Source organism: Camelina sativa, chromosome 11 (assembly GCF_030686135.1).
Source record: "Camelina sativa cultivar CO46 ecotype springtype chromosome 11, ASM3068613v1".
NCBI classification, from domain to species: domain Eukaryota; kingdom Viridiplantae; phylum Streptophyta; class Magnoliopsida; order Brassicales; family Brassicaceae; genus Camelina; species Camelina sativa.
In genome coordinates, this window is record NC_141890.1 from 12,937,299 (window position 1) to 12,962,446 (window position 25,148).

At 35.2% G+C, this 25,148-nt stretch overlaps 3 protein-coding genes and 1 long non-coding RNA gene across 10 annotated transcripts; all 4 read left to right on the forward strand.

Moving 5' to 3' along the window:
• The first annotated feature begins 1,754 nt into the window (after positions 1-1,754).
• Positions 1,755-3,451, forward strand: LOC104723276 (eukaryotic translation initiation factor 4E-1). Its single transcript, XM_010441608.2, has 5 exons — positions 1,755-2,158; positions 2,589-2,754; positions 2,847-2,972; positions 3,061-3,126; positions 3,224-3,451. The coding sequence occupies exons 1-5, from the start codon at positions 1,860-1,862 to the stop codon at positions 3,272-3,274; spliced, it is 708 nt and encodes a 235-aa protein (XP_010439910.1). The 5' UTR covers positions 1,755-1,859; the 3' UTR covers positions 3,275-3,451.
• A 1,356-nt stretch (positions 3,452-4,807) lies between these two features.
• On the forward strand, positions 4,808-9,519 carry LOC104723277 (putative methyltransferase PMT14). Its single transcript, XM_010441609.3, has 7 exons — positions 4,808-6,380; positions 6,671-7,334; positions 7,418-7,628; positions 7,727-8,399; positions 8,478-8,555; positions 8,771-9,054; positions 9,189-9,519. Exons 2-6 carry the CDS (start codon positions 6,687-6,689, stop codon positions 9,036-9,038), a joined length of 1,878 nt encoding a protein of 625 aa, XP_010439911.2. The 5' UTR covers positions 4,808-6,380; positions 6,671-6,686; the 3' UTR covers positions 9,039-9,054; positions 9,189-9,519.
• Positions 9,520-11,982: 2,463 nt separating this feature from the next.
• LOC147933908 (uncharacterized) lies at positions 11,983-13,748 on the forward strand. The gene is made up of 3 exons (XR_015570413.1): positions 11,983-12,488; positions 12,594-12,985; positions 13,091-13,748. It is a non-coding gene; the product is annotated as an uncharacterized LOC147933908 (long non-coding RNA).
• A 6,010-nt stretch (positions 13,749-19,758) lies between these two features.
• On the forward strand, positions 19,759-24,549 carry LOC109124396 (two-component response regulator-like APRR2). 7 transcript variants are annotated; one of them, XM_087474375.1, is made up of 11 exons: positions 19,759-20,478; positions 21,149-21,389; positions 21,799-21,948; positions 22,040-22,086; positions 22,178-22,255; positions 22,339-22,782; positions 22,871-23,011; positions 23,101-23,358; positions 23,576-23,638; positions 23,755-23,829; positions 23,937-24,549. In XM_087474375.1, exons 2-11 carry the CDS (start codon positions 21,245-21,247, stop codon positions 24,117-24,119), a joined length of 1,584 nt encoding a protein of 527 aa, XP_087330501.1. In that variant the 5' UTR covers positions 19,759-20,478; positions 21,149-21,244; the 3' UTR covers positions 24,120-24,549. The 7 variants fall into 7 exon arrangements, 5 of the variants coding, with proteins under 5 accessions (XP_087330501.1, XP_087330504.1, XP_087330502.1 ...); XM_087474378.1 differs by having other exon boundaries at positions 19,766-20,478; positions 22,188-22,255; XR_015571992.1 differs by having other exon boundaries at positions 19,896-20,478; positions 23,090-23,358.
• The last annotated feature ends 599 nt before the right edge of the window (positions 24,550-25,148 follow it).

A 25,148-nucleotide genomic window follows, 5' to 3' on the forward strand; every position in this document is an offset into this window, starting at 1 on the left:
AACATGCATGCACGGAACTAACTAAACACAAATGTATATTATTTTGATTTAGAATTCGGTTGCTTTTTTGTATGTCAAACATACTTATATAGTTATATATAGAGATAATAGGAAAAAACATACATTTTTTAAACTTAATTTGAAAACTAATACGTTTACTATTCATAATTGGCAAAGTAGTATATTGACCACTATTTGCAACAGTTCAATTCTCTTTTTTACCATCGCCTAACATACATAATTATCTTCGTGCCATTATTCCTCTTTTCTCTTTTTTTCTATTTTTCAAATAATTGTTAATATAATTATTTTTTAGAAAACTTCTTAGCAACAGAAAAAATATTTTTTTTTCTTTACAATTTGATATGAATTTTGTTTAATATTTTTTAAATATATTATATTATTTGTACACTATTTTGAAGTGTACAGATGTCTCTACACCTTTTTAAGTGTGCAGATGTCTGTATACTTAAAATAGTGTACGAATTAAACATATTATATTTGTACACTTGATAATGTGTACGGACATCTGTACTCTTTAATAATGTGTACGGATAATATAATATATAAAATATATACCTCTGTACATTTGATAATGTGTAGACATCTGTACTCTTAATAATGTGTATGGATAATATAATATATGAAATTATATTTAAAATTCATCAAACAATCTGCATATCAAATAATAATAAAAAAAACATAGATTTTTTATATATCTGGAATTTGGTTTTTAGAAAATTTTATTAACTAATATTTTAGTTTTTAGATGGAAAGAGAATACCAAAAAGAAGATGAAAAAAAAAATCTGAGCGTAAAAAAAAAATAAAAAAAAAAACTACTTTTCTCTCCTCCTCCTTTTCTCTCTCTTCTTTCTTGTTCAAAAAAGTCAAGGAGGATGTTTAACTAATATTCACCATTACCCTTTGTACCACATTAATTTCTATCTCTTACACCCTCTCTCACACACATCTCTTATTTCTAATTATGAATAATGTATGTACTACTTTCATAATTAAGTTTCAAAAATATACTAAAAATCTAACAAACCCTTATATATATATATATATATATTAATTAACCAAAGGTAGGTGCGTACAAACCTGTATGGGTTAAAAACTTAAAATAAATACTATAATGGGTTTAGAGTAGATTACAACCTTTACATAGGTATAATTAAGACAAAGTTAATCGTCTTGAAGTTCCAGTCTCTGTCAACAACAATGAATTCGGATGGTGAGATACCAAAGATATTAATACAAACTAGTATTACGGAACAAGTCGTAGTAAGTAATAAAGCTTGACACTAAAGCTATATATATTGTATATGTAGTGTGTGGTAAGTAATACATCTTCTTAATACATCTTCTTAATAATCCTATTATTAGCTTTTGTAAATGTGAAAAAGAAAGACAGATTTAGACATGTAACACTTTTTGTTATCTAATAGATTTCATAGACTATAAGTTCCAATCACCATTTTTTTTTATATTGATTTACATTTCAAACTAGCAATTAAAAGTTCAACTCAACTAATAAAACAAACAGGATCAAATCGATGATGATAGTATGTCTGATCAAAACAAACATGATGAACTTAAAAAAACCTTGATGAGAGAAATGAAAACAATTTTATTATGGCCGGAGAGCCTCAACCAAATATAAAAAGCCCATTATAGTAAATTAATACAAAATATCTATTTTTGGCCCAACAACAACAAAAAGACAGAACAGTATGGTCATATAAGAACGGTGTCGTGTTATAGTTAACCCTACGAGAGGAAAGTACATTTATTTTGGAGAAGAGAAAGAGACAGAGACAAAGAGAGAGAGAGGCTGTTCGGATTTTGGTAGAAACAATGGCGGTAGAAGACACTCTCAAGCCTGTTGTTCACGAAGAAGCAAACCCTAATTCTATAGAGAATCCGATTGATCGATACCATGAGGAAGGTGACGATGCCGAAGAAGGAGAGATCGTAGGCGGAGAAGGACACGGAGACGTTGACGAATCGAACGAATCCGCCGTTCCTCAATCGCATCCTTTGGAACACTCGTGGACGTTCTGGTTCGATAATCCATCGGTGAAATCGAAACAGACCACTTGGGGTAGCTCTTTGCGATCTGTCTTCACGTTCTCTACTGTTGAAGAATTTTGGAGGTTAGGGCTTTTTGTTTTAATTTTCCCCGATTCAATCTCTGTTTCTTTTAAAGGATTCTGCATCTGGGTTTTGTTTAGAATTCGATTTCTTGATTAAATTTATGATCTTTATTGGTGTGGATTAGAAGATGAAATTGAAGCCACTGTTCTTATTATGTTACTGATGAAATTGCTTTGTTTGGTGTTTTTATTTTTAGCTAAAACTTATGTTAGGGTTTAAATTAGGTAACTATGATCTTAATGGTTAATCTAAAGCATTAGTTAGATTTTTGAAATTTTCACTTTTTGTTCACTTTTGTTTGCTTCAGCTGAACCTTGTATTGTTCTTGTGTTCAGTTTGGTTGTGAAGCTGTTCACCATGGGATTAGTCGTTTGTGTATCGTTCTTTGTGCTTCTTATTTTAAAAGGCAATTTTTGTTTTGCGTTGCAGTTTGTACAATAACATTCGGCATCCGAGCAAGTTAACAACTGGAGCTGACTTCTACTGTTTCAAACACAATATCGAACCTAAGTGGGAGGATCCTATTTGTGCAAACGGAGGCAAATGGACTATGACATATCCTAAGGATAAATCTGATAAGAGCTGGCTCTACACTGTATGGTTTCTATTCTTATTTTATTTTTGACTTGTAACTCCCACTTCACTCTCCAATCGAGTCTAACTGGGTTATTTACGTGCTTGGTCTAGTTGCTTGCATTGATTGGAGAACAGTTCGATCATGGAGATGAAATCTGTGGAGCGGTTGTTAACATTAGAGCAAAGCAAGAAAGGATATCTATTTGGACCAAAAACGCTCCAAACGAAGCTGCTCAGGTAAATAGAGAAGACGATTTTTCTCATCAAACAGTCTCTATGTGAATAAAGAAAGACATGAAAATTCCGTACTTGTTCAATGTTGCAGGTGAGCATTGGAAAACAATGGAAGGAGTTCCTTGACTACAACAACAGCATAGGTTTCATCATCCATGTAAGAAGAAGTGATCTTCTCCTAGAGCTAGTTCAAAAGTCGTTTCATCAGATCTCTCATTGTTTGTTTTCGTTTCTTTTTTTTTTTTCTTTTTCAGGAGGATGCGAAGAAGCTCGACAGGAACGCAAAGAACGCTTACACCGCTTAAAACCGAACAACCCTCTCCAGTCTTTGCATTGTTTCAGTTACAGTTTTGTATGTGAGTGATCTCTATTTATATCTTTAAAACATGACTTGTTGACCACTGTCTTTGCTCCTGAGTGTTGATTGTTCAGAAGCTCCAACATTTCATTTAGTATTAATATATTAGTATTGCCTTAACAAATTTATGGTGCCTCGTGTATATATAACCAGAGGCAAAATACTCTTATAAAAAACCCACCAATCTTATCGGTCCTCCAAACCAACTCATAAGCTCTTCATAACATTGCATGTTATTCATATTCATGTTCTATAAGGATTTTTTTAAGGATATTTTTAGGAAAGAATTACTCAAATATTATCCAAAAGTTAGTTTATTTTTCTTATCTAACAATCTTCTAAAAATTGTTCAAATGTTTAGTGTCCTGGGTATAATTACAATTTACTCCTTGGGTTTAGTTTCTCGATTTTGATTAAAAAAATAAAAAAAAAATATATACATCAGCAAATTAAAATACACGTCATTTTCGATTTTCCACGTCACAACCATAAAAAAAAAACTTAACAGCTGAGTTATAGTATTTACGGAAAGACGAAAGGTCTCGTCGATTCATATGACGGCTGAGTTATAATGTTTTGTGGCTGAGTTATCACAAGAAATAATCTGAAAGCAAACAATTGATTTATATTACTTGACGGCTGAGTTATAGTATTTACGGGAAAACGAAAGGTCTTGTCGATTCATATGACAGCTGAGTTATAATGCTTTGTGGCTGAGTTATCACAAGGAATAATCTGAAAGCGGAAAACGAAAGGTCTCGTCGATTAATATGACGGCTGAGTTATAATGCTTGACGCCTGAGTTATTGCACAAAATAAAACAAATGTATTACAATAATACTGCATCGGACAAGTTTTCGCATTGTGCCCAACTTGTTTACATCGAGAGAGCATGCGTTTAGCTCATGGCTAAACGCGTCCAATCTGTAGTCTTCAAGAACAAGCTCCACAAGCTTGTCGTGTGTTGTGCCTCCATCTATCTGCACAACTATACACCCTCTATCGTCGGTGTTAAATACATATCTCTGTTTCTTTACCCAATTACCGGAAACAACTAGTACCGGAACTGAATCCATGAAAGAAAATGAAGAACAAGGTGAAAAAGAAGTAGAAGAACAAGGTGAAGAAGAAGGTGAAGAAGAAAGTGAAGAAGAAGTAGAAGAACAAGGTGAAAAAGAAGGTAAAAACCATGTAAGAACAAGAGTCGAAAGAACGACGTTTCGTATTTCCGGAGAAGAAAGAAGATGACATGTAATGCTGACATGGATGATGCGTCTGACGTGGCAAGTCAGCCATCAAACAAATTATAACTCAACCAAAATAAAACTCAGCCATTAAACAAATTATAACTCAGTCACAACATGAATAACATTACAGTAATTAAAAAGCAAAAAAATGGCAGCCAAATTCAGCCGCTTCATCAACTGAAAATATGTAACTCAGCCGTATTGTTTAATAAGTCAGCCGTATCGTTTAATAAGTCAGCCGTAACTGAATATTATTCTAGTAATTAATCTTTTGCTACTAAGTCAGCCGTGAAATGGCCGAGTTGTACGATAAGTCAGCCTATCACGGCTGAGTTATAGTTTTTAACCATAACTCAGCTGTAACTACATCTCATAAGTCAGCCGTTTTTCATAACTCAGCCACCCGAAAAATGTTAATTCAGCTGTGTCGTAGTGATAACTCAGCCAAAATTTTGACAATTCAACCGTCGGGTGAAAACTCAGCCTTAAGAACGGCTGAGTTAGAGCATAATTCAGCCAGATTTTAATAAGTCAGTTGTAACGCTTGGCTGAGTTATGCTCTAAGTCAGCCGTCCGCTCTTACTCAAATGTTTTTTCCATAAATCAGCCGCAACATACGTATAACTCAGCCATCGTTACTTCTGTAACGCGTTACGGCTGAGTTATTTAATACATGTGATTGATTTCTGACGTGGCGTCTGACGTGGCAATGATATTTTTGTAATTACGTTTTTTCCGGTAACATAAAACAAAGGCACACTGGATATTTTGAAAATATCCAAAATATTCTAGTAATAAAATCTTTTTTTGTAAATTCCGGTAATATTATCTAAAATGTATACATCTAAGTAAATCTCCCTATTTAGAAAACATCATTTATAACTAATCAAAGATGTTAATGAATTATAGAAAACTTTTTTAAGATTTGAAAAGTCACATCCTCTTTTTAATTGATGCCAACACTTTTTCTAATTGAGGAAGTAATGTTGAGCAGTGTGAACTGATTAACTTGGTTATTGACGGTGGATCGGATCCGGTTACTTGGAAATAAGAGTGTCGGTAGGAGATCTAAATAACGAAGTATGTCAACTGTATGATAAGGACCACTTGGGACGACAAGTTTCTTCGGCTAATAACATTAGATAACTACATTCAACAAATTAGTCTTTAAATTATTATAATGCACTCTTTTTAACATATGGGTTTGCTCCATTTTTAATAATAGAAACAAAAGGTTTTGTCACCCATCTTCAAGTATTTGTATTTGTTCCAATAATGGTGAACCAGAATCTCAAATTTTATTTCCACACTAGATATTGTAATGTATGGTAAATCAAACTACCTAAAAGCTTTTAAAAACTAAATAAAGTATAGTTTATACTTTATATACAAGCGCACACAAAAGGGTTTGAAGAAAAAAACATATGGATGCATGTGCACTTGTGCAGTCTCCAGATTAGATCTAAATCTATGACTATTGTAATAGTAATATTGTTATAAGATCTTGCTGCGAAACTACACACATTTAATTCCAACAAATTTTCTAAGAAATATTTTTCAAATTGAATTAAAACAAACGCGCCTTCATCATCAAGTTAAATCAAATCTCAATTAGTGTCCTAGTACTAATTAGTGAAGACGAAGACCTTTATTTTAAGTGAGTTCTCTCTCTGTCTCGCACTCAAAAGCTTTATACTTTGTGCAACTGCAAGCTCATCACTAAAAGAGAGCTTGAACAAGAGAGATCTGAGACAAAAGAACAAGACTTTAGAGTCTCTCTGCTACTACAAGATCTACATCGACCAGGTTAGAATCTCTCTCTCTCTTTCTCTCTACTGATAGCTCTGATACTCATCTTTTTCGACTAGATCCGTTTCTGGGTTTTGGATTTCATTGCTAAAGTTATAGTCTTTAGATTACTTTATGTTATGATTAGTCTTTGAATCGATAAATCCTAGATTTCAATAGTTAAAGTATTGGTTTCGATTAAACTGAATTAGTTTATGTACTCTTTTTAACAGATCTTGATATTTTTAGTTCAAAGTAGTGTGTTATACCAAGAATCTAAGTTTGTGATCTTGTTCAAAATGCTTCAGGAGACTTGAAAGAATCATGGGTTCTAAGCATAACCCACCAGGGAATAACAGATCGAGAAGTACACTATCTCTACTCGTTGTGGTTGGTTTATGTTGTTTCTTCTACCTTCTTGGAGCATGGCAAAAGAGTGGGTTTGGTAAAGGAGACAGCATAGCTATGGAGATCACAAAGCAAGCTCAGTGCACTGATATCGTCACTGAACTTGACTTTGAACCTCATCACAACACTGTGAAGATCCCCCAAAAGGCTGATCCGAAACCTGTTTCTTTCAAGCCGTGTGATGTGAAGCTCAAGGATTACACGCCGTGTCAGGAGCAGGACCGAGCCATGAAGTTTCCGAGAGAGAACATGATTTACAGAGAGAGACATTGTCCTCCTGATAATGAGAAACTGCGTTGTCTTATTCCAGCTCCTAAAGGGTATATGACTCCCTTCCCTTGGCCTAAAAGTAGAGATTACGTTCACTATGCTAATGCTCCTTTCAAGAGCTTGACTGTTGAAAAAGCTGGCCAGAACTGGGTTCAGTTTCAAGGAAATGTGTTTAAATTCCCCGGTGGAGGAACTATGTTTCCTCAAGGTGCGGATGCGTATATAGAAGAGTTAGCTTCTGTTATCCCAATCAAAGATGGCTCTGTTAGAACCGCATTAGACACTGGATGTGGGGTAAGTTGGTTTCATTGTTTTCTCTGGAGTTATGTTTTGATTCATATAGTAGAACCTTATTGATTCTAATGTTCCATCTCTAGGTTGCAAGCTGGGGTGCTTATATGCTTAAGAGGAATGTTTTGGCTATGTCGTTTGCCCCAAGGGATAACCACGAAGCACAAGTTCAATTTGCGCTTGAGAGAGGTGTTCCAGCGATCATCGCTGTTCTTGGATCAATTCTTCTTCCTTACCCTGCAAGAGCCTTTGATATGGCTCAATGCTCTCGATGCTTGATACCATGGACAGCAAACGGTAAATATCAACTATCAAACTAGGCACTAGGGGCAAATTCATATTTCTTGCTCGATATATACTCATATTTGTGTTTTGCTTCTTCATTGGTTGTACAGAGGGAACGTACTTAATGGAAGTTGATAGGGTCTTGAGACCTGGAGGTTACTGGGTCTTATCAGGTCCTCCGATCAACTGGAAAACATGGCACAAGACGTGGAACCGAACTAAAGCAGAACTCAACGCTGAGCAAAAGAAAATAGAGGATATCGCAGAGTCCTTATGCTGGGAGAAGAAGTACGAGAAGGGAGACATTGCAATTTTCAGAAAGAAAATAAACGATAGATCATGCGATAGATCAACACCAGTTAACACCTGCAAGAGAAAAGACACTGATGATGTTTGGTACAAGGAGATAGAAACTTGTGTAACACCATTCCCTAAAGTATCAAGCGAAGAAGAAGTTGCTGGAGGAAAGCTAATGAAGTTCCCGGAGAGACTATTCGCTGTGCCTCCAAGTATCTCTAAAGGTTTGATTAACGGCGTCGACGCGGAATCATACCAAGAAGACATCAATCTATGGAAGAAGCGAGTGACTGCGTACAAGAGAATCAACAGACTGATAGGTTCCACTAGATACCGTAATGTGATGGACATGAATGCTGGTCTTGGTGGATTCGCTGCTGCTCTTGAATCGCCTAAATCTTGGGTTATGAATGTGATTCCAACCATTAACAAGAACACATTAAGCGTTGTCTATGAGAGAGGTCTCATTGGTATCTACCATGACTGGTAAGAACATCTATACACACAACTCTTCATCTCTCCCTTCAATAGTTCTCTACATTCAACTTTTTGTAATCTCTACAGGTGTGAAGGCTTTTCAACTTATCCAAGAACATACGATTTCATTCATGCTAGTGGTGTCTTCAGCTTGTATCAGCACAGGTAACATTATAAACCCTACCTTAAACCCTAAAGCCACAAACTTTATGAGAATTAGTGACTCTTTAAGTTAACCCTAAAGCTAGAAACTTTATGAGAATTAGCAACCAAAGCATTGATCTAAACCCTAAAGCTAGAAACTTTAAGAGAGTTAGTGATTGAATGGTGATGTTCTCTACATGGGTTCGTTGAGTAACGGGTCAGTTTCAATTTCGTAGCTGCAAACTTGAAGATATTCTTCTAGAAACTGATCGGATTTTACGGCCGGAAGGGATTGTGATATTCCGGGATGAGGTTGATGTTTTGAACGATGTGAGGAAGATCGCCGATGGAATGAGATGGGATACTAAATTGATGGATCACGAAGATGGTCCTCTTGTGCCGGAGAAGATTCTCGTCGCTGTTAAGCAGTATTGGGTCGCCGGCGACGATGGAAACACTTCTCCGTCGTCCTCTTCTTCTTCTGATAATAGTGAAGAGGAATAAAACAAAAACTCCTCAGGTATTGGATTTTACAGTCCCTGTACTTTTACATAGTTACCAGATTAACCACCAAGTTTTGTTCAAGTCAGTTAAACCCAAATTCTATCTTATGATTGAGTTGTTTTTGATGTTGTTGTTGTTGTATGATGTCAGGTGAAGGTTTTACTAAGCTTGAAGTGTAGATCTATTTTACAACACCTGGAAAAAATTCTTATCAAAAAGGAAGGAATCAGAATTTTTTCCATGAAAGAAAGGTGTCAAAAAGCTGTAATACAATATAGATGATGATCAAGACGAATATGTGCATTTGTGTTTTTTATTTTTGTTCCCTAGTTTTTAATTTTATTTTTGGAGGAAAAAAAAAATGTTTAATAGTTCCATGTGTTTCGCAAGATAGTTTGAAGCGTTTTGGACACCTTGGACGCTTGTTTATGATGTGACCTTGACATTTTTTTTATAATAATAGTCTTTTGTATTGAAGAAACGAAACTATGATATAAAAGGAAACTTTTATATAATTTTAAATTAGATAAGACTAGAAGTTTTGTAGAAAAATATCAATTATAGTTCAATGACATTAGTGTAGGGAAACTGATTCAAATGTCGGTCGGTTGATGTACGTAAATGGATATTACTGTTTTGGAACAAAGCTATAGTTGTCATGGGGCACCTTTTGTCTCGTGACTTGCATCATACATTAATATAATATACTGTATGTTGTATTTCTTACATTATTAACTAAAACAAAATAGCATTTTACAAACATTGATATATATATATATATAATCATAGGTGTTTTAGACGAATATGTATCTCTAAAAACACAATCTAACTTTTTAAGTTAACACATGAAGCTTAAACAAAACGAATTAGTCCACACTCCACACTAGGCTCCATTAGAATAAAAACTATGGGCTGTGAAATTGAGATCTTTAGCTACAAACAAAAAGAGGCAAATTATTACTAGGAATAACTTTTAGAAGGATAGGAAAATATAATGGCCATGGATGGAATAAAAGGACCAATAAATAGTAAAAATACAACTACCACTTTCGTCTTAGTGATGAGTCTGTAAAGGAAACTTTTTTTTTGTTTCATTCAATTATTAGTTCCATACTCTCCCGTTTGAATCATAACTTTCTTATAAAAAGATACGTCATACGTGTACATCCATCCATACACACTTATTTGTTTGGCTTATTGTTCCGTGACAATAAAAACATGTGGCTTATTCTTCTAAACCTATAATATATCTTAAAACTATAGAGTACAATTAATAGAGAAAATAGTCCTACCTAATAATTACCTTTGACAGTTAAAAAAAAAAACAATATGGTACACAACAGAAGAGAGGAGTCATGATTAATAATTTAATATTTATTAGCCGAAGCATAAATATATAGAGTAACATTAATAAGATACGTAATCATCTAAAAGAGTGCTTTTAGTATACAAGACATGTGAAATGTTCAAAAAGCGTTTTCACGACCACGATCTTAAGATTATCTTGTGTCGGACTAATAATGAATGTTCAACAAGTACGTACTACTAACTACTTTAAAAATCTTAATCATAGTAACCTTTGAAATTAGGATCAATTATTTCAATCTCTTTTAATCATAGTCAAAATGCAAGAGATTTCAAATTTGTTTCTTCCCCCACTTAGATATTAGAAAACGTATCTTTTCATAAGTGAAAAAAAAAAGGTAATAAAAAGGCGAGTTGAAAATTGTGTGGCTAAAACTAAAAGAGAATAGTATTGGGACACCTAAAAAGTCAGAACTTCATTCAATTACATACATATATACAAACAGAAATATTGACAAATGTTACTTGTCTATTTCATGTGGAACATGAAAACATAAATAGTACATAAATTATGCATATATATTCCTCATCCTTTTTTTGTTTTCTACAAATTGTGTTTAAAATGTATGAACTTACCGGGTTGAACTAATATCTGAACCAAACTACATCTAAACAAAATTCGAAATTAACATAGTAAAAACTGAATATTTCTTGTTTAGGTTAGAAACATGCTTGATTAATAGCCAAATTTTGAACCAAAATTAATCATATTAAATATAAATATAACTTAAAAGCTAATTAAATCGAAACCATTATGGTACCAAACTAATATCTTTATATTCAAATTTATTTTGATTTAAAACTATATAAAAAAAAGGATTTGAACTGAAACAAGTTAAAGTTTTGTATCGACGACTTCTATCAAATATAAAGCAAGACAAAATAATACTCCCTCTGTTTCATAATATAGGATGTTTGGAGAAGTATTTTGTTTCATAATATAGGATGTTTACAATTTTTTATGCAATTTTTAGATTTAGTTTTATATTTTTTATTATTTATTTTATGCAGTCTTGTTTATAATTGATTTATTTTTTTAAAGTAGCTATTTTTTAATCTGCGTGTTTTTACTCAAAACATGTTATATTTTGAAATAGAGGAAATATATTTCTAGATAATTAGATTTTTGTTCGTATTTGAGATTTAATTTACAAAAACCACCATTTAAAAGTTGAGGCAAAACTGTGGGCTTTGCAATGACTGTGTGCCATTCATTACTTCTTACGTTTCTTTCATAGGTTCATATAAATGTTTTTGTTTTCTTTCTATTTTTGGTTCAATTAAATAATCTGTCACAACTTACCTCGATTGGTCCTTTATGTACAAGCTCGATCAATACAATGCTGGATATTATTTTTAATTATAACTTTCTAAAGATAGTTTTAAATAGTTTTATGTTAATGTTATACTCTCGTGTCCCTAATAAATTGATATTATAAAAATTATTTTTATTCCTTAAAGATTGATTTTGTAGGTTTAAAAACTAAAATAATCATATTACTTTATGCTTTTTTGACAAATGTCATTTATCAATTAGTTTATGGTTTCTCTATCCAAGTCCCGCCGTTTTCGATTCCTCATTCCAGGCATCATCAGTGAAGCAATGGGTAAGTCCAGCATTTAGCACTCTCGTGACTTGACTGTCTTGGTTGGGTGGGTGTTTGATTTGTAGTTCATGCGCGATCCACCATTCTCTGGCATACGCAATGGCTTGGGAAACCGCATCCATGCTTGAGATCGATTTCTGTTCAAAAATTAACTTGTTGCGTGTCTTCCAAATTATCCATAGGATCCAGGCGCCAAGAGATCCATCTTAGATCCCTATTGGAGGTAGGCATTTCAGTTTTCCAAGTAGCTCGATTCCCATTCTGAGACTGGATATCTGGGTGGGTTCAACTGGAGGCACTAGCGGAGCTTTGCACCATACCTGTTGAGCAAATTGGCAGTGGAAGAATAGGTGAACGCTCGTTTCCTCTTGACTGCAGAAGGGGCACTTTGCTGTGAGGTTTAACCCTCTGATCCTTAGATTTTTACCCGTAGGTAGGGCATTTCTCAATGCTTTCCAGAGGAAGAACTTTATTTTCGGTAAGCATTTGATCTTCCATATGTCTCTTTCCCAGTTAAAGTCAGTGGTCAGATCTGATTGGGGTTCTGATTCATTTGCTAATTGTATGGTTGCTTGGTATCCAGATTTGGAAGAGTACTCGCCAGATGGCGTGGGAAGCCATATAAATCGGTCTGTTGCTCCAAGCTTACTAGGTTTGATTGACAGGATTTGATCCTCGTACTGCGGGAGTGTGAGTCGTATCTTTGCCTCATTCCACTTGTTGGTGCTTGGATGTAAGAGGTCTGCGACTACCAGTTTGCAACTACTGGCCGATGCTGGTCCCATTGGTATTATGGATTCAGTCAAAGATAGCCATGGTTCTGTCCAAATCGGGGTAGTTCCTCCGGAGCCTATGGCTTTTCCCATGTTGGTTTTGAAGAGATCACGTCCAATGAAAATTCCCCTCCACCCATGGGATGTAGACGCAGGGGCGGTACAATCAAGGAGGACTCTGGCCAAGAGGCATGTTGGTCTGGTAAGAATTCTCCAACTTACTTTTGCCAGCAAAGCATCATTAAAGGATGAGATGTCCTTGAATCTTAACCCTCCCTCTCGCTTCGATTTTGTCATTTTTTCTCAGGAGATCCAGCACATTCGCTTCTTATCAGGGGTGGAGTCCCACCAAAATCTTGTAAGTGCGCATTGAATTCGTCTACATAGCGAGCCTGGTATCTTGAAGCAGGACATTGTGTGTGTTGGCATAGCAACAAGCACTGATTTGAGCATAGCAACAAGCACTGATTTGGTCCGATTGATTCCCAGTGGGTTTGGAAGAAGCTTGCTGAGAAGCCATCTGGTCCCGGTGCTTTCTCAGCATGTATGGAGAAACATGCTCTCTTGATTTCCTCCGGTGAAGGTATTGATGTGAGGGTCTGGTTTATTTCAGGTGTAACACGATATGTGATTGTCTCTTTTACGGTTTCGGCTCGACTTCCTCTTTTAGAGGTAAACAGTTTCTCAAAATAATTGGTAATCACTTTTGCTATATGTTGAAGGAGTACATAGCTAGGTTTGTCTATATTGGATTTTTTTGGGAAGGTACATCAGTTATACAAACTTCTAGATATAAATAAATGATGATGAGATATCTTTGGATGAAGCTTCATACTACTAGATATCCATAGATATAAAGTTCCCGGTTTCTCACTTCTTATGCGGCCACTCCAGCACCTCTTATTCTTAATTTTGTTAAATATTTTCAAAATAAATCCAAAACAAACTCAATAATCATTCTTCAATTTTTGGCCCAACATTGTAAAGAACTCCAGTTTATTGAACAGTTAGGGATCACATTTCTATGTATCGAGATCAAAATTGCTGAGGTTTTCGCATGCAAATTGACCTTAAAGAACAGCTAAAAACGTCTATTGAAATAGAAGATTTCAAGAGAGAAGTTGAGATCATGAGGCATATGCATGAACATCCTAATATTGTTACTTTCAAATTAAAGAGACTTATGAGGATGATAAAGATGTTCACTTGGTTACAGAGCTTCGTGAAGGCGATAAGCTTCGATAGGATTGTGGCTAAACACGGAGAGAGCTGTAGCTTCGGTTATTAAGACAATCAATGAAGTAGTTCTGGTTCGTTTAGCCACCCAATAATCATTGCTCAACTTTTGGCCCAACATACCAAAAGACCCAATATATTATCAACATATAGATCCATAATTGTTATTAGCCCTAATTAGAAATAACACCTTTTCTTCTTCTCCACAACGCCATGCATCTCCACCTCTTCACATCCTCTCCTCCTTCTTCGTTTTATGTACATAGCGTTTTTCTCTGTCAAATGCATTCAATTCAATTATAATTACTCCACTCCTCCACACTCTTACAGAGCATGCCATGTCTTCCATCCCCATTGTAAAGACTAAGGTTCTAACGGAAATTTGTGTTGTTCAATGCTCTCTCATCTAATGCCCAACCCACTACTTTCTTTAATTGTCGTAAGTCACACTCTTATATAATGCAATCACTTGCAATTGCAGGCTGCTTACCTATTACTTTGGCTTACAATTCTATTCTGTCAAATATGAATTCCACTTTCGTTTCATTCGCTCACCTGAAAGCTGGCCGTCTTGACCAACACATCGTCGGAAGAATGCTCTGTTTCTTGCCTGCCGGCAGGCAACCTCAAAATAGGAGGCCAACTCATGGGCGTAGACTTCCTTATCATTGACGAGAAGGTATCCTCCATCTCCATTCTCCCCTTGATTAACTCTGAATTACTTTGAAGCAACTCCCGTTTTAAGCTCATTGAATTTCGTCTGAAGAGTCTTTATGTGTTATTTCGAAAGAACATTTACGGTTTCGGACTCATGAGCAGTTAGTCTCTCTTGCAAACACCAATACAGAGATCCTAGGTATCTCTGCTAACTTCTACTTTCATAATTAATCTCTGATAAGTCGTCTTTTGTTTTGAAATATTGATGTTAATTTCCCTTATAATTAAGTATATATGATTTGTTTGGATGTATAACGTTCGCCATTTTAATACAGTTGTTTGAAATGCAAACTTATATTTGTTTATTGTCAGAAGTCATCTGCATTTGTGTTTGAAATACAATTAAATAGTAGTGATTCTTACTAAATTTGTAATTAAAATCTTATGGTTTTCTGCTTACGCTGAATCTGATTATGCTCTCACATTAGATGTCATGGGCCAAATATGTTCCAAAAAAGCATATCAAAATGGAATGACACAAACCTTGTAGAGGATGTTAGTCCACCTCCGTCTTGAAAGGTTTGTCCCTCATCGTTTTTCTTTCTTTTAATTCAACGTAGAATTTGTCTCCTCCATTTTCCCCTTCATTACTTTCACCACATGTTACCTTTTATTACATACGTCGTCCGAAATAACCAGTAGAGCACCAACTCTAACAACGGATTGGAATGGAAAATGTAGTAGGAGGTTCCAAATCAGAGTTGCAAGCGTGATAATGTTTTGTACTCGTAAACATTGGTACTCTGTTATCAGTTTCCGGTGAGATCTAAGATGAAGAAGACAACCAGTTTCAAGCCACATGCTACTTCCTTCACATTTTATCCCTTATCGATTTGTTTTAATTTATTTTTGACCCAATAGACCCAAAAAAATTTAAGGCTTTTTTAAAAAGGGCCTAGTCGTTATCAAACAAATTTACAACCAAAACAATCCAATCCTAACTAATTTAAATTTGTTAAAAACAACAAATTTCTCTCACTCACTGCATATAACTAAACCAAATATTACTCCTACAAAACATTAAAATATCATGGTTTCTAAAATATTGTGTACTGTAGTGTCCATGTTTTGAATGGTTGTTACACTAAAAAATATAATAAGCAGTGAAATGGCGTATACTTAACAAAACTAAAATTAAACACTGTTATTGGAGATGTGATTTCTAAATCAATATAAAATTGTAAATAATGGAAATCAAAACATATAGATTATAAAATAACATGTTTTATCCTTGCAATTGAATCCTTTTATTTTATACTTTCAAATCCATGTAAATCCATTTAAGACATAATGTGGATTTTGAAATTCAAAAACAAATCATTAAATGAATAACATGGGATTTTAACAAGTATTTGTAAATCATATAACCAATAACACATAATTTTGATTAGTATTTTAAAATCAATGATTGAATAACACATGATTTTTGTTTGGATTTACAAATCCATTAAAATCATAGAACCAATAAACCCTTCACAAACAATCCTGAATGTCTTACCAAAGTAAACTTAAACTAAACTGCAACAACGTATCGAATAATGCAATAAACAATTAAAGCAACGCAAAAAAAAAAAAAAATGCACCACTTACGTCTACACCCACACATCAACCTATATTATACAAACTAAACCAGACTAAACCTCAAATTGATTAAAAACCAAACTATTCACTCAGATTATATAGTTAATGCAACAAAAATGTAATAACCCTTCCCGTGGATCCCACTAGCCCCCGCTAGCTTGCTCCCATAGGCCCCAAGCTGGCCCTGTAGGGGGACCAGGGTTCGAGGAACGTGTCCACTTGTCATGTGGGTCAATTGGTGACAGCTTGTCATGTGGGAAGGTTGTTAAAGGGTGGGGACCAGGGTTCGAGGAACGTCTGGCGCACCAATAACCTACTGATGGATTTGGATGTCCACAGTGAAGGGTTATGATCGATGCCCTGCAGGGCCAGCTTGGAGCTTATGGGGGCAAGCTAGCGGGGGGAGGGGAGGGGGCTAGTGGGTCTATGGGACGGGTTGTTACAATAAAAATCAATTTTTTTTTGTGAACACCCGTCCCGCAGACCCCACTAGCCTCCCGCTAGCCCCCCAACGGACCCCAAGCTGGCCCTGCAGTGCATCGATCATAACCCCTCACTGTGGACATCCAAATCCACCAGTAGGTTATTGGTGCGACAGGCGTTCCTCGAACCCTGGTCCCCACCCTTTAACAACCTTCTATTGTAACAACCCGTGTTGTGGACCCCACTAGCCCTCTACTAGCTTGCCCCTATAGGTCCTGAGCTGGCCCTGCAGGGCATCGCTCCTAACCCTTCACTGTGGACATCCAAATCCACCAATAGGTTATTGGTGCGCCAGGCGTTCCTCGAACCCTGGTCTCCACCCTTTAACAACCTTCCCACAGGACAAGCTGTTCCTTTGATACCAAACTGAAACGACTCGACCCGTTTTTTTTTTATAAATAATAAATAATAAAAATAATAATAATAATAATCTATAATTATTGGTCCCATATCCACTAGCCATCTAACCACAATCACAACCAACAACGGAAATAGAAAATATCACTAACCAAATAAATATCGAATAATAAATAACCATTATTCAAAACATAACCATTCCAATAACCAAACATCAAGAAACATAGAACCAACAACCTAGCAATGTTGTAATGACCCAACTCTAGCAACCTAGCAATGCCAGACAATAACCAAGCGAGTCCCTAGAATATCCTCCTCTTCATTGGTTTGATTCCACGATCACACTTTGCCTTTACCTGCACAACAAACACATATTGAGATGCATGCATATTTGATAAACACTCAGTGAGGCAATCCTCACATCTACTGGGCTATACACACAAGCAACTGTGATACCAATGTTCCAAACAATCAACAAACAAAACATACAAACCAGGGAAGCAAACATCATCTCGCTGGAAGGGAGGTGCCGACCGACACCAGCCAAGTGTCGACCGATACTACCCCACAATGTCGATCGATGCCGCTTCACTGATGTCGACCGACACTACCTCTGCAACCGCGATCCGCACGAAGCCGAGAGTCGAATCTCGCTCCCAAACTCCACTAAAAAAAAACGGGTCGAGTCGTTTCAATTGATCTGCAGGTCAATTGGTGACAGCTTGTCTTGTGGGAAGGTTGTTAAAGGGTGGGGACTAGGGTTCGAAGAACGCATGACGCACCAATAACCTACTGGTGGATTTGGATGTCCATAATGAGAGGTTATGATCGATGTCCTGCAGGACCAGTTTGGGATCCGTTGGGACGGCTAACGGAAGGCTAGTGGGGTCCGCGAGACGAGTTGTCACAACCTACTTATAAAATGATTAACATAATAAATAACAAAAAAAGCTAAAGAACCACAATATATATATATATATATATATATATATATATATATATAACAAAAAAACAACCAAATTTACATATAAAAATAAACAAAAGAACCCTAAATAAACCCAAATATAACTCCCACGGCCAACAAACTAGTAATGATATATAGTCAATTTCCCTAGAATATCTACTAATCGTTGAGAAAAAGAACAAAAGTATTTACAGTATTTAGCAGAGTATTATTTGTGTTTTGGCTGTTAGTTCAACTGATGTGAAATAAGCTTTGATATAACGTACGTTACATTTAGTTGTCTCTTTAGACTTATAAATCAGCAAAGCCTAATTAATCAATAGAAAACTAACAATTGGTTTTACTTTTTAGCGTAGGCGTCATAATTATCATCCCCCAAAACCAAAGATTACAAATTATTGGCCTTTCGTTCAGCAAAATTATTTTGGCACCCTTGTTTGTACTGTAGTTATCACCAACAAAAATCGTCGCCTAACTTGATATTCCAACACTAACCAGTCGTGAACAATTTCAAATTAAACACTTTCTTCATCATCAATGATTAAATTTAGGTCATTCAATTGCAAATTGAATATCAACGACTTACTAAATGCTTACTAGATATTTCTCGTCGTCAATTGTATATATATAGCTTGCATAACTCATTTATAATCAATATCGGACACTTGTAATTTCTATAAACCCTAAACATGATTTGTTGATGTAGAAGTCCCAATTTCATATTTGTACACAAATTTTAAGGTTTGGTTCATACAAACTGTTAATTTATAAAATTATGAGTATTTCTAACATGGTATAAATGAAGTTTTTTTTTCGTTTCCCAATATGTTATTTATCGCCAGTGTGTATGCATATATAACTTGTGATTTTTTTTAATATGTATTTTTGTATGTAATTAAGCTATTTATTTTGACTAAAAAGAAAAGAAAAGAAAAAAAAAAACAGTTATGGTCACGATGAAACTCGACTAATCATGTTCAAAGAAAAAAAGAATAAAAAAATTGACCATGTACCAACGAATGTTTTCCATTATGCAGTACTGTGTTTTTTTTCTTTTACAAAAGTACTAATCGCAATGTATCGCATTGGTGAACTTTTCGTAAAGCATTTAACTATTAAAAATGAGTTTAAAAAATCGCATTTGACAGTTTGTCCAAAAAAAAAAAAAAAAAATCGCATTTGACTACCATTATTTGCAATTACTTCTTTGAAATACAATTGGATATGGACCATATGGTCAAACTAAAGTTTTAGTTGCCGTTACAAAAAAGGCTCTGCAAGTTTCAGTTAGTTGTTGTATATGCCTCACTATAAGTTACAACAATCAATGTTATTTGTTTGATCTGTAATTATTTAATTATACATAAACAATCAATAGAAACACTAATTATCCAGCTTTTGCACAATTTGAATTTATAGTTTAGTGTAAGTAGGAGACTATGGATAAAGATATATATAGTAAGTAGGAATTTTGAAAAATAAAAATAAGATCATCTTTCAATTAATGAAAATAAGAAGTTTGGTTAGATTCAATTGTTGCTTTGAAATTACACAGACATGTCATCATAAAAAGTTGGGCAAGGAGTTTGAAAGATGGAACCTCTGCAAAAAGATTTCCCTACCTTTCATTTACAGACATAGAGTACCACCAAATAATTTGTTAACAAAAAAAAAAAAAAAAGAGTACCACCAAATAAAAATCAAGAACTCTAACTTAGCAAAATATATTCATAGGTTTAATATCAAAAAGGTTATGATATATTTCTTTCTTTTCATCTTAGTTCGGTTTATTTCTTTGGTTTAAGTTTTCTCTTTCTCACGATTTGAGTCTTTTAATTTCTCGTATCGTTTTAATTGGGTAAAACATGTATATAACTAAATGGGAAAAAAATCTGATTTTATTTACCTTTTGTAAATATATCTGTCTATTTATAATAAAAGTAGCTAATGTGGATATTTTCTTCTTCTTCTTCTTCTTTTTTTTTTTTTTTTCTTTTTTGTGAGAAGGAAATTAATCTTATACCATAATGTTAAATAAAATGTCAAGGAAAAAAACTAATCAATCCCAATCCTTATCTCTTTTTTTTTCCTCTTACCTCAGTATTATCCTTTATCTTAGTGAGGCATTCTATTCCCCCTTTTATCTTGTGTAATAACCCAATGACAATAACAACACTAGTCACCAACTTATTATAAATCTTCTTCTTCTGTTTTTTCTCTCTCTTGAAGTCACCATATCCACCCAAAGGTTTTAACTTTTGAATGTGACTCAGGGACACAGAGAGGTGGAGAGAGAAAGAGAGAGAGCTTGAGGAAGGAAGGGTTTAAGCAGATCTGCAAGAAACAAACACTCTCAGGTATGTTGAGAACTTCATAAGAAAAAGAAAAATGAAATTACCCATTTGATTTGACTTATGGATTGTGAAAGTTTTTTTTTTTTTTTTTGGTTTGAAATTTCCAAAAGCTTTCTTTTGATCAAATTATATTGTTGGTTCATTGCATGTGATGTGAGCATGATCTCTTCTCTGGGTAACTCTGGATTTTTTAAGATCTTGTCCTTCTTTTGGGTTTTATCGAAAGTGCAACTTTTGATTTGATCACTATTCTTTCTCTCTGGGTATTATATTACTATGTCTCTCAAATTCCCTAAATCCAAGGGATTTTTGCCTTTCTCCTTCATTAGTTTAGTTTGTCATTAGCCTTTTGGTTAAAAAGGGTGTTTTAAGTTAATTAATCACTGCATGCACGAGTTACACAACACTAGGAGTCTAGGAGTAATAATAAATTAATTAATACTTATATCATTTCACTCTCTCTCTCAAATGATTCAAAGCTTTGTTAGATTTTCATTTCATGGTGATGGTTGGTCCACTCTCTTTTATAAAATAAACAAAAATCGAGTTCCTCTTGAATTATTCTTATCTCATCAATAATACAATACACCTTTTTGAATATTTTACTTTTCTATCTTTTTTATTTATTATTCTATTCTTTTTTTTATTTTAATTAATCAGAGTTCTTCTTCAGACAGTGTTTTTCACAACCGTGGGAGTCAAACCGGCGGCGACAGTGACGGCAGCGAAAAGCGGCGGTGTTGGCCGCGAAAACGATGCAAAACCAGCTATGGTCATTACCGCTAACGATTTATCTAAATGGGAAAATTTTCCTAAGGGACTTAAGGTTCTTGTTCTCCTCAACGGCGACGACGACGGAGATGGCTTCTCCGCGGCTGAGACTCGATCAAAGCTCGAGTCAACAGACTATATCGGTAATTAATTTCTCTCTCCTATTTAACCTTTTTTTTATTTCCTCGATTCTATAAATTACATTTAATTTAATAATAATGGTTTTATGTATTAAAAATAAATGCCAATTATGTGAGTGAGACAATTCTGAATCTTTAAAGTTGCTTTACCTCTCTTATTTTTTACATGTCCCGTGACAATTTTTTTAAAATTTTTATCGCCTTCTGTTATATTTAACATAAATACACACAGACATATACATCTATAGATTGTTCATAGCGTATGAATTGGGGATTGTATTGATGATACAAAACTAGTAAGACATTGTGCTTGCAGTTATGTTTTGAACTACCCCGAAGACTGTTTAAGGGACGTCGATGTTAATTAAGACTATCAATCCAATTCTTGAATTTTTTTGGAATTTTCTTGCAGTTACTATATTCACAGATGAAACCGAAGCTCTCTCTGCGGTTTTCAAGAACCCGGAGAGCTTCCACATTGCTATCGTCGAGGTGAATACGAACGCTGAGAAAGAAGGCTTCAAGTTTCTTGAGGCTGCCAAAGACGTTCTTCCTACTATAAGTATGTGAACCTTTTTTTTTTTTTTTTTTTTTATCAAGTACCCTTTTTAAGTATTTATGAATCTTTACAATGTGGATTTTGTTTCTATCAGTGATTTCAACTGATCATTGCATCACTACTACGATGAAATGCATAGCGGTAAGTGAAACGCCACTTGTCTTTGCATGCTTATTAAGTTTATATATATAAAATGATTGTTCTGTGATGACAATTGACAAGTGTTTTCCAGCTTGGTGCAGTTGAGTTCCTTCAAAAACCGCTCTCACCGGAGAAACTAAAGAACATTTGGCAGCATGTTGTTCATAAGGTTTAGTTAGTTTTTTGGCCCATCTTTACTTCCTTGGGTAATATAGCCATCATCTAAGAATGGTACATTCTTTATGTTGTTAGGCATTCAACGATGGTGGAAGTAAACCCGTGAAAGAATCCGTTGTCTCGATGCTTCATCTTGATACCAACATGACAATCGATGAGAAGGATCCAGCGCCATCAACCCCTCAATTGAAACAAGTTTCACGGTTAGGGGATTGCCAAGAAAACATAAACTGCTCGATGGAAAATGTAAATTCCTCGACCGAGAAAGATAACATGGAAGATCAAGACATCGGTGAATCTAAATCAGTCGACACTACAAACCGCGTATTAGATGATGACAAAGTGGTTGTCAAAGAAGAGAGAGGAGACAGCGAAAAAGAAGAACAAGGCGAAACCGGAGATCTCGAAAGTGAGAGGACAGATTCGGTCAATTGTCATAAGAAAGAAGATGACACTAAACCTGTTAACAAATCATCCGGGACCAAGAACTTGTCTGGTAGCAAAACTACTCGAAAGAAGGTAATGTGGGGTTTCTCTTGACGCTCCTTAGTGCTATATAAGTGATTCAGGCTCTCGATGATCATTGTTATTGCGTTCTTTTCTCTAGGTGGATTGGACACCAGAGCTGCACAAGAAGTTCGTGCAAGCGGTTGAGCAACTAGGGATTGAGCAAGCCATACCTTCACGGATTCTTGAGTTGATGAAAGTAAACACCTTAACAAGACACAACGTAGCTAGTCACCTTCAGGTAATTTAATATCCGAAGATTCGAATGTTTTTGCAGAGATTCTTGAGCTCTTGTGAAACTTTTACGGAATCATTTGAGTTTTTGAGCAGAAATATCGGATGCATAGGAAGAATAGCCTTCCAAAGGATGATCATAACCAAAGATGGGCACATTCTAGAGAGAACCAGAGACCAATTCAACGTAATAATAACGGGTTTCAGCAGCAACAACGTCCTGTGATGGCTTATCCCGTTTGGGGTCTTCCCAGTATTCATCATCCTCCACGAGCGATTCCACCTTTGTGGCCTCCGCCGCTGCATTGCGCTGGTCAACCACCTCCGTGGCATTGGAAACCACCTTATCCAACGGTAACATCTTTCTCTAAAGCTGCTAATTTAACGACAAAATGAATTCATACCTATACATTTTAGCTAATGCATTCTCTATGACACATATTTTGTCATTGTATTTTGACGTGACATTGTAAAAGTAATAATAGTAGCTAGTTAGATAAGATTTAGTGACATTATGTTAAACTCCCATAGCTAATTCGTCGATTGACATTTTATGTAAATCTTGTTTCAGGTTAATGGTAATGCATGGGGTTGTCCGGTTGGACCGCCGATTACCGGATCATATTATACTCCGGTAAATATTTTAACAATCTATAAACCTTAAGTTTATATATTTGGCATTTAATCATGGTTACAGAAATCTTATTTTTATATCTGTCTAAAGAGTTTTTTTTTTCCTTTACATCACAGAATATTACCGCCGGTGGATTTCAATACACCAACGGAGTTGAAACCGGCTTCAAAATGATGCCGGCGACTCAGCCGGTAAGTGTCACAAATTATCTATTTTATTTATGTCACAAAAAAATGAAAAGTTTTAATTAAATTAAAATTATGCGGGTCGGGTTGTGATGTAATTTGGGTCGGGTCAGGACGAGGAAATGTTAGATCAAGTGGTAAAAGAAGCGATAAGCAAGCCGTGGATGCCGCTACCGCTCGGGCTGAAACCGCCGTCCCCGGAGAGCGTTTTGGCTGAGTTATCGCGTCAAGGCATCCCAGCCGTCCCTTCTTCCTCCTCATCATTTCTAATCAACGGCTCTCATCGTATCCGCTGACGTGTCAACTAAGCAGGACCCGCAGATATGATGACGTCATGCGTGGCGTCCTTGTCCGTGTCTGATGACTACTGTCCGAAGCGGGGAACTCTGATTCGGAGTTTGGTTTTTTAGATGTTCTTTATTTTTATTTTTTTGCCATAAAAAAACATTTTTATCATTTAATATTATATAAAAAAATATCGGACGGTGGAGATGTGGGAGACGACTATAGTTTGAGGACCACAGGTGGAATTTGCGGCTGTAAATAGATCTCGGACACGAGATTTTGACAAGTCGGAATCTGACCTGTGTGTAATCTCTCTTTGTGGGTTGTCGAGTTTCGGGGCCACTGTAAAAGAGAATTTAATAGTTGACACTGTTGTAGTTGTAGGTGATGATGAGATATGATAATAAAAAAAAGTACAACTCCGAAGATTCCGTGATGACATTTTCTTGTTTGTTATGTTTTCTGTAAACTCCAAGAAAGAAACAACAACAACAAATTTCTTTTTTTACAACGACAAAAATTCGTGAGATGAAAGATTATTTTTTTTTTCCTTGTATCGTAATTTGATTGGATTGATGTCGACCGGAAAACATCTTTTGGTCACACCGGACATGAAATGTTTTACATTACTTATGTGTTTCCAGCGATTGGGTTTTTGTTTTTATTTTAACTTATGTACACTTTCTTTTAGATTATGTGAATATAATTTTCCCATCGCACATTGTTGAGGTTAGGCGACAACGAAGAAAATAAGATCACTGGCCACTGGGCTATCTCATCTCTGATCATTTTTAAGAGTATGGACATAGTTGTATATCTTTTTTTGTTAATTAAGTATGGATTATTCACATAATCATCGAAAAAAAAAAGGAAAGGACTTGGGCCTGATATATTCTTGTTTAAAATAATGTTTCTATAGGATAAGGATCTAGACATTGAAAGATAAAATATAGAAGAACAAAATATATGATCATGAGACCATATTTGCATTCCAAATGGGTGGATTGTGTTTTATGAAAAATTATGTATAATCTCGTAAA

Bases quoted from the DNA above. Each gene is read 5' to 3' on its own strand.
- LOC104723276 (XM_010441608.2), top strand. From the start codon at position 1,860: ATGGCGGTAGAAGACACTCTCAAGCCTGTTGTTCACGAAGAAGCAAAC. The intron at 2,973-3,060 runs GTAAATAGAGAA...TCAATGTTGCAG, and splicing joins CTCCAAACGAAGCTGCTCAG to GTGAGCATTGGAAAACAATG. The intron at 3,127-3,223 runs GTAAGAAGAAGT...TTTCTTTTTCAG, and splicing joins GCATAGGTTTCATCATCCAT to GAGGATGCGAAGAAGCTCGA.
- LOC104723277 (XM_010441609.3), top strand. From the start codon at position 6,687: ATGGGTTCTAAGCATAACCCACCAGGGAATAACAGATCGAGAAGTACA. The intron at 7,335-7,417 runs GTAAGTTGGTTT...TTCCATCTCTAG, and splicing joins CATTAGACACTGGATGTGGG to GTTGCAAGCTGGGGTGCTTA. The intron at 8,400-8,477 runs GTAAGAACATCT...TAATCTCTACAG, and splicing joins ATTGGTATCTACCATGACTG to GTGTGAAGGCTTTTCAACTT.
- LOC109124396 (XM_087474375.1), top strand. From the start codon at position 21,245: ATGGTCATTACCGCTAACGATTTATCTAAATGGGAAAATTTTCCTAAG. The intron at 21,390-21,798 runs GTAATTAATTTC...ATTTTCTTGCAG, and splicing joins CGAGTCAACAGACTATATCG to TTACTATATTCACAGATGAA. The intron at 23,012-23,100 runs GTAATTTAATAT...GTTTTTGAGCAG, and splicing joins ACGTAGCTAGTCACCTTCAG to AAATATCGGATGCATAGGAA.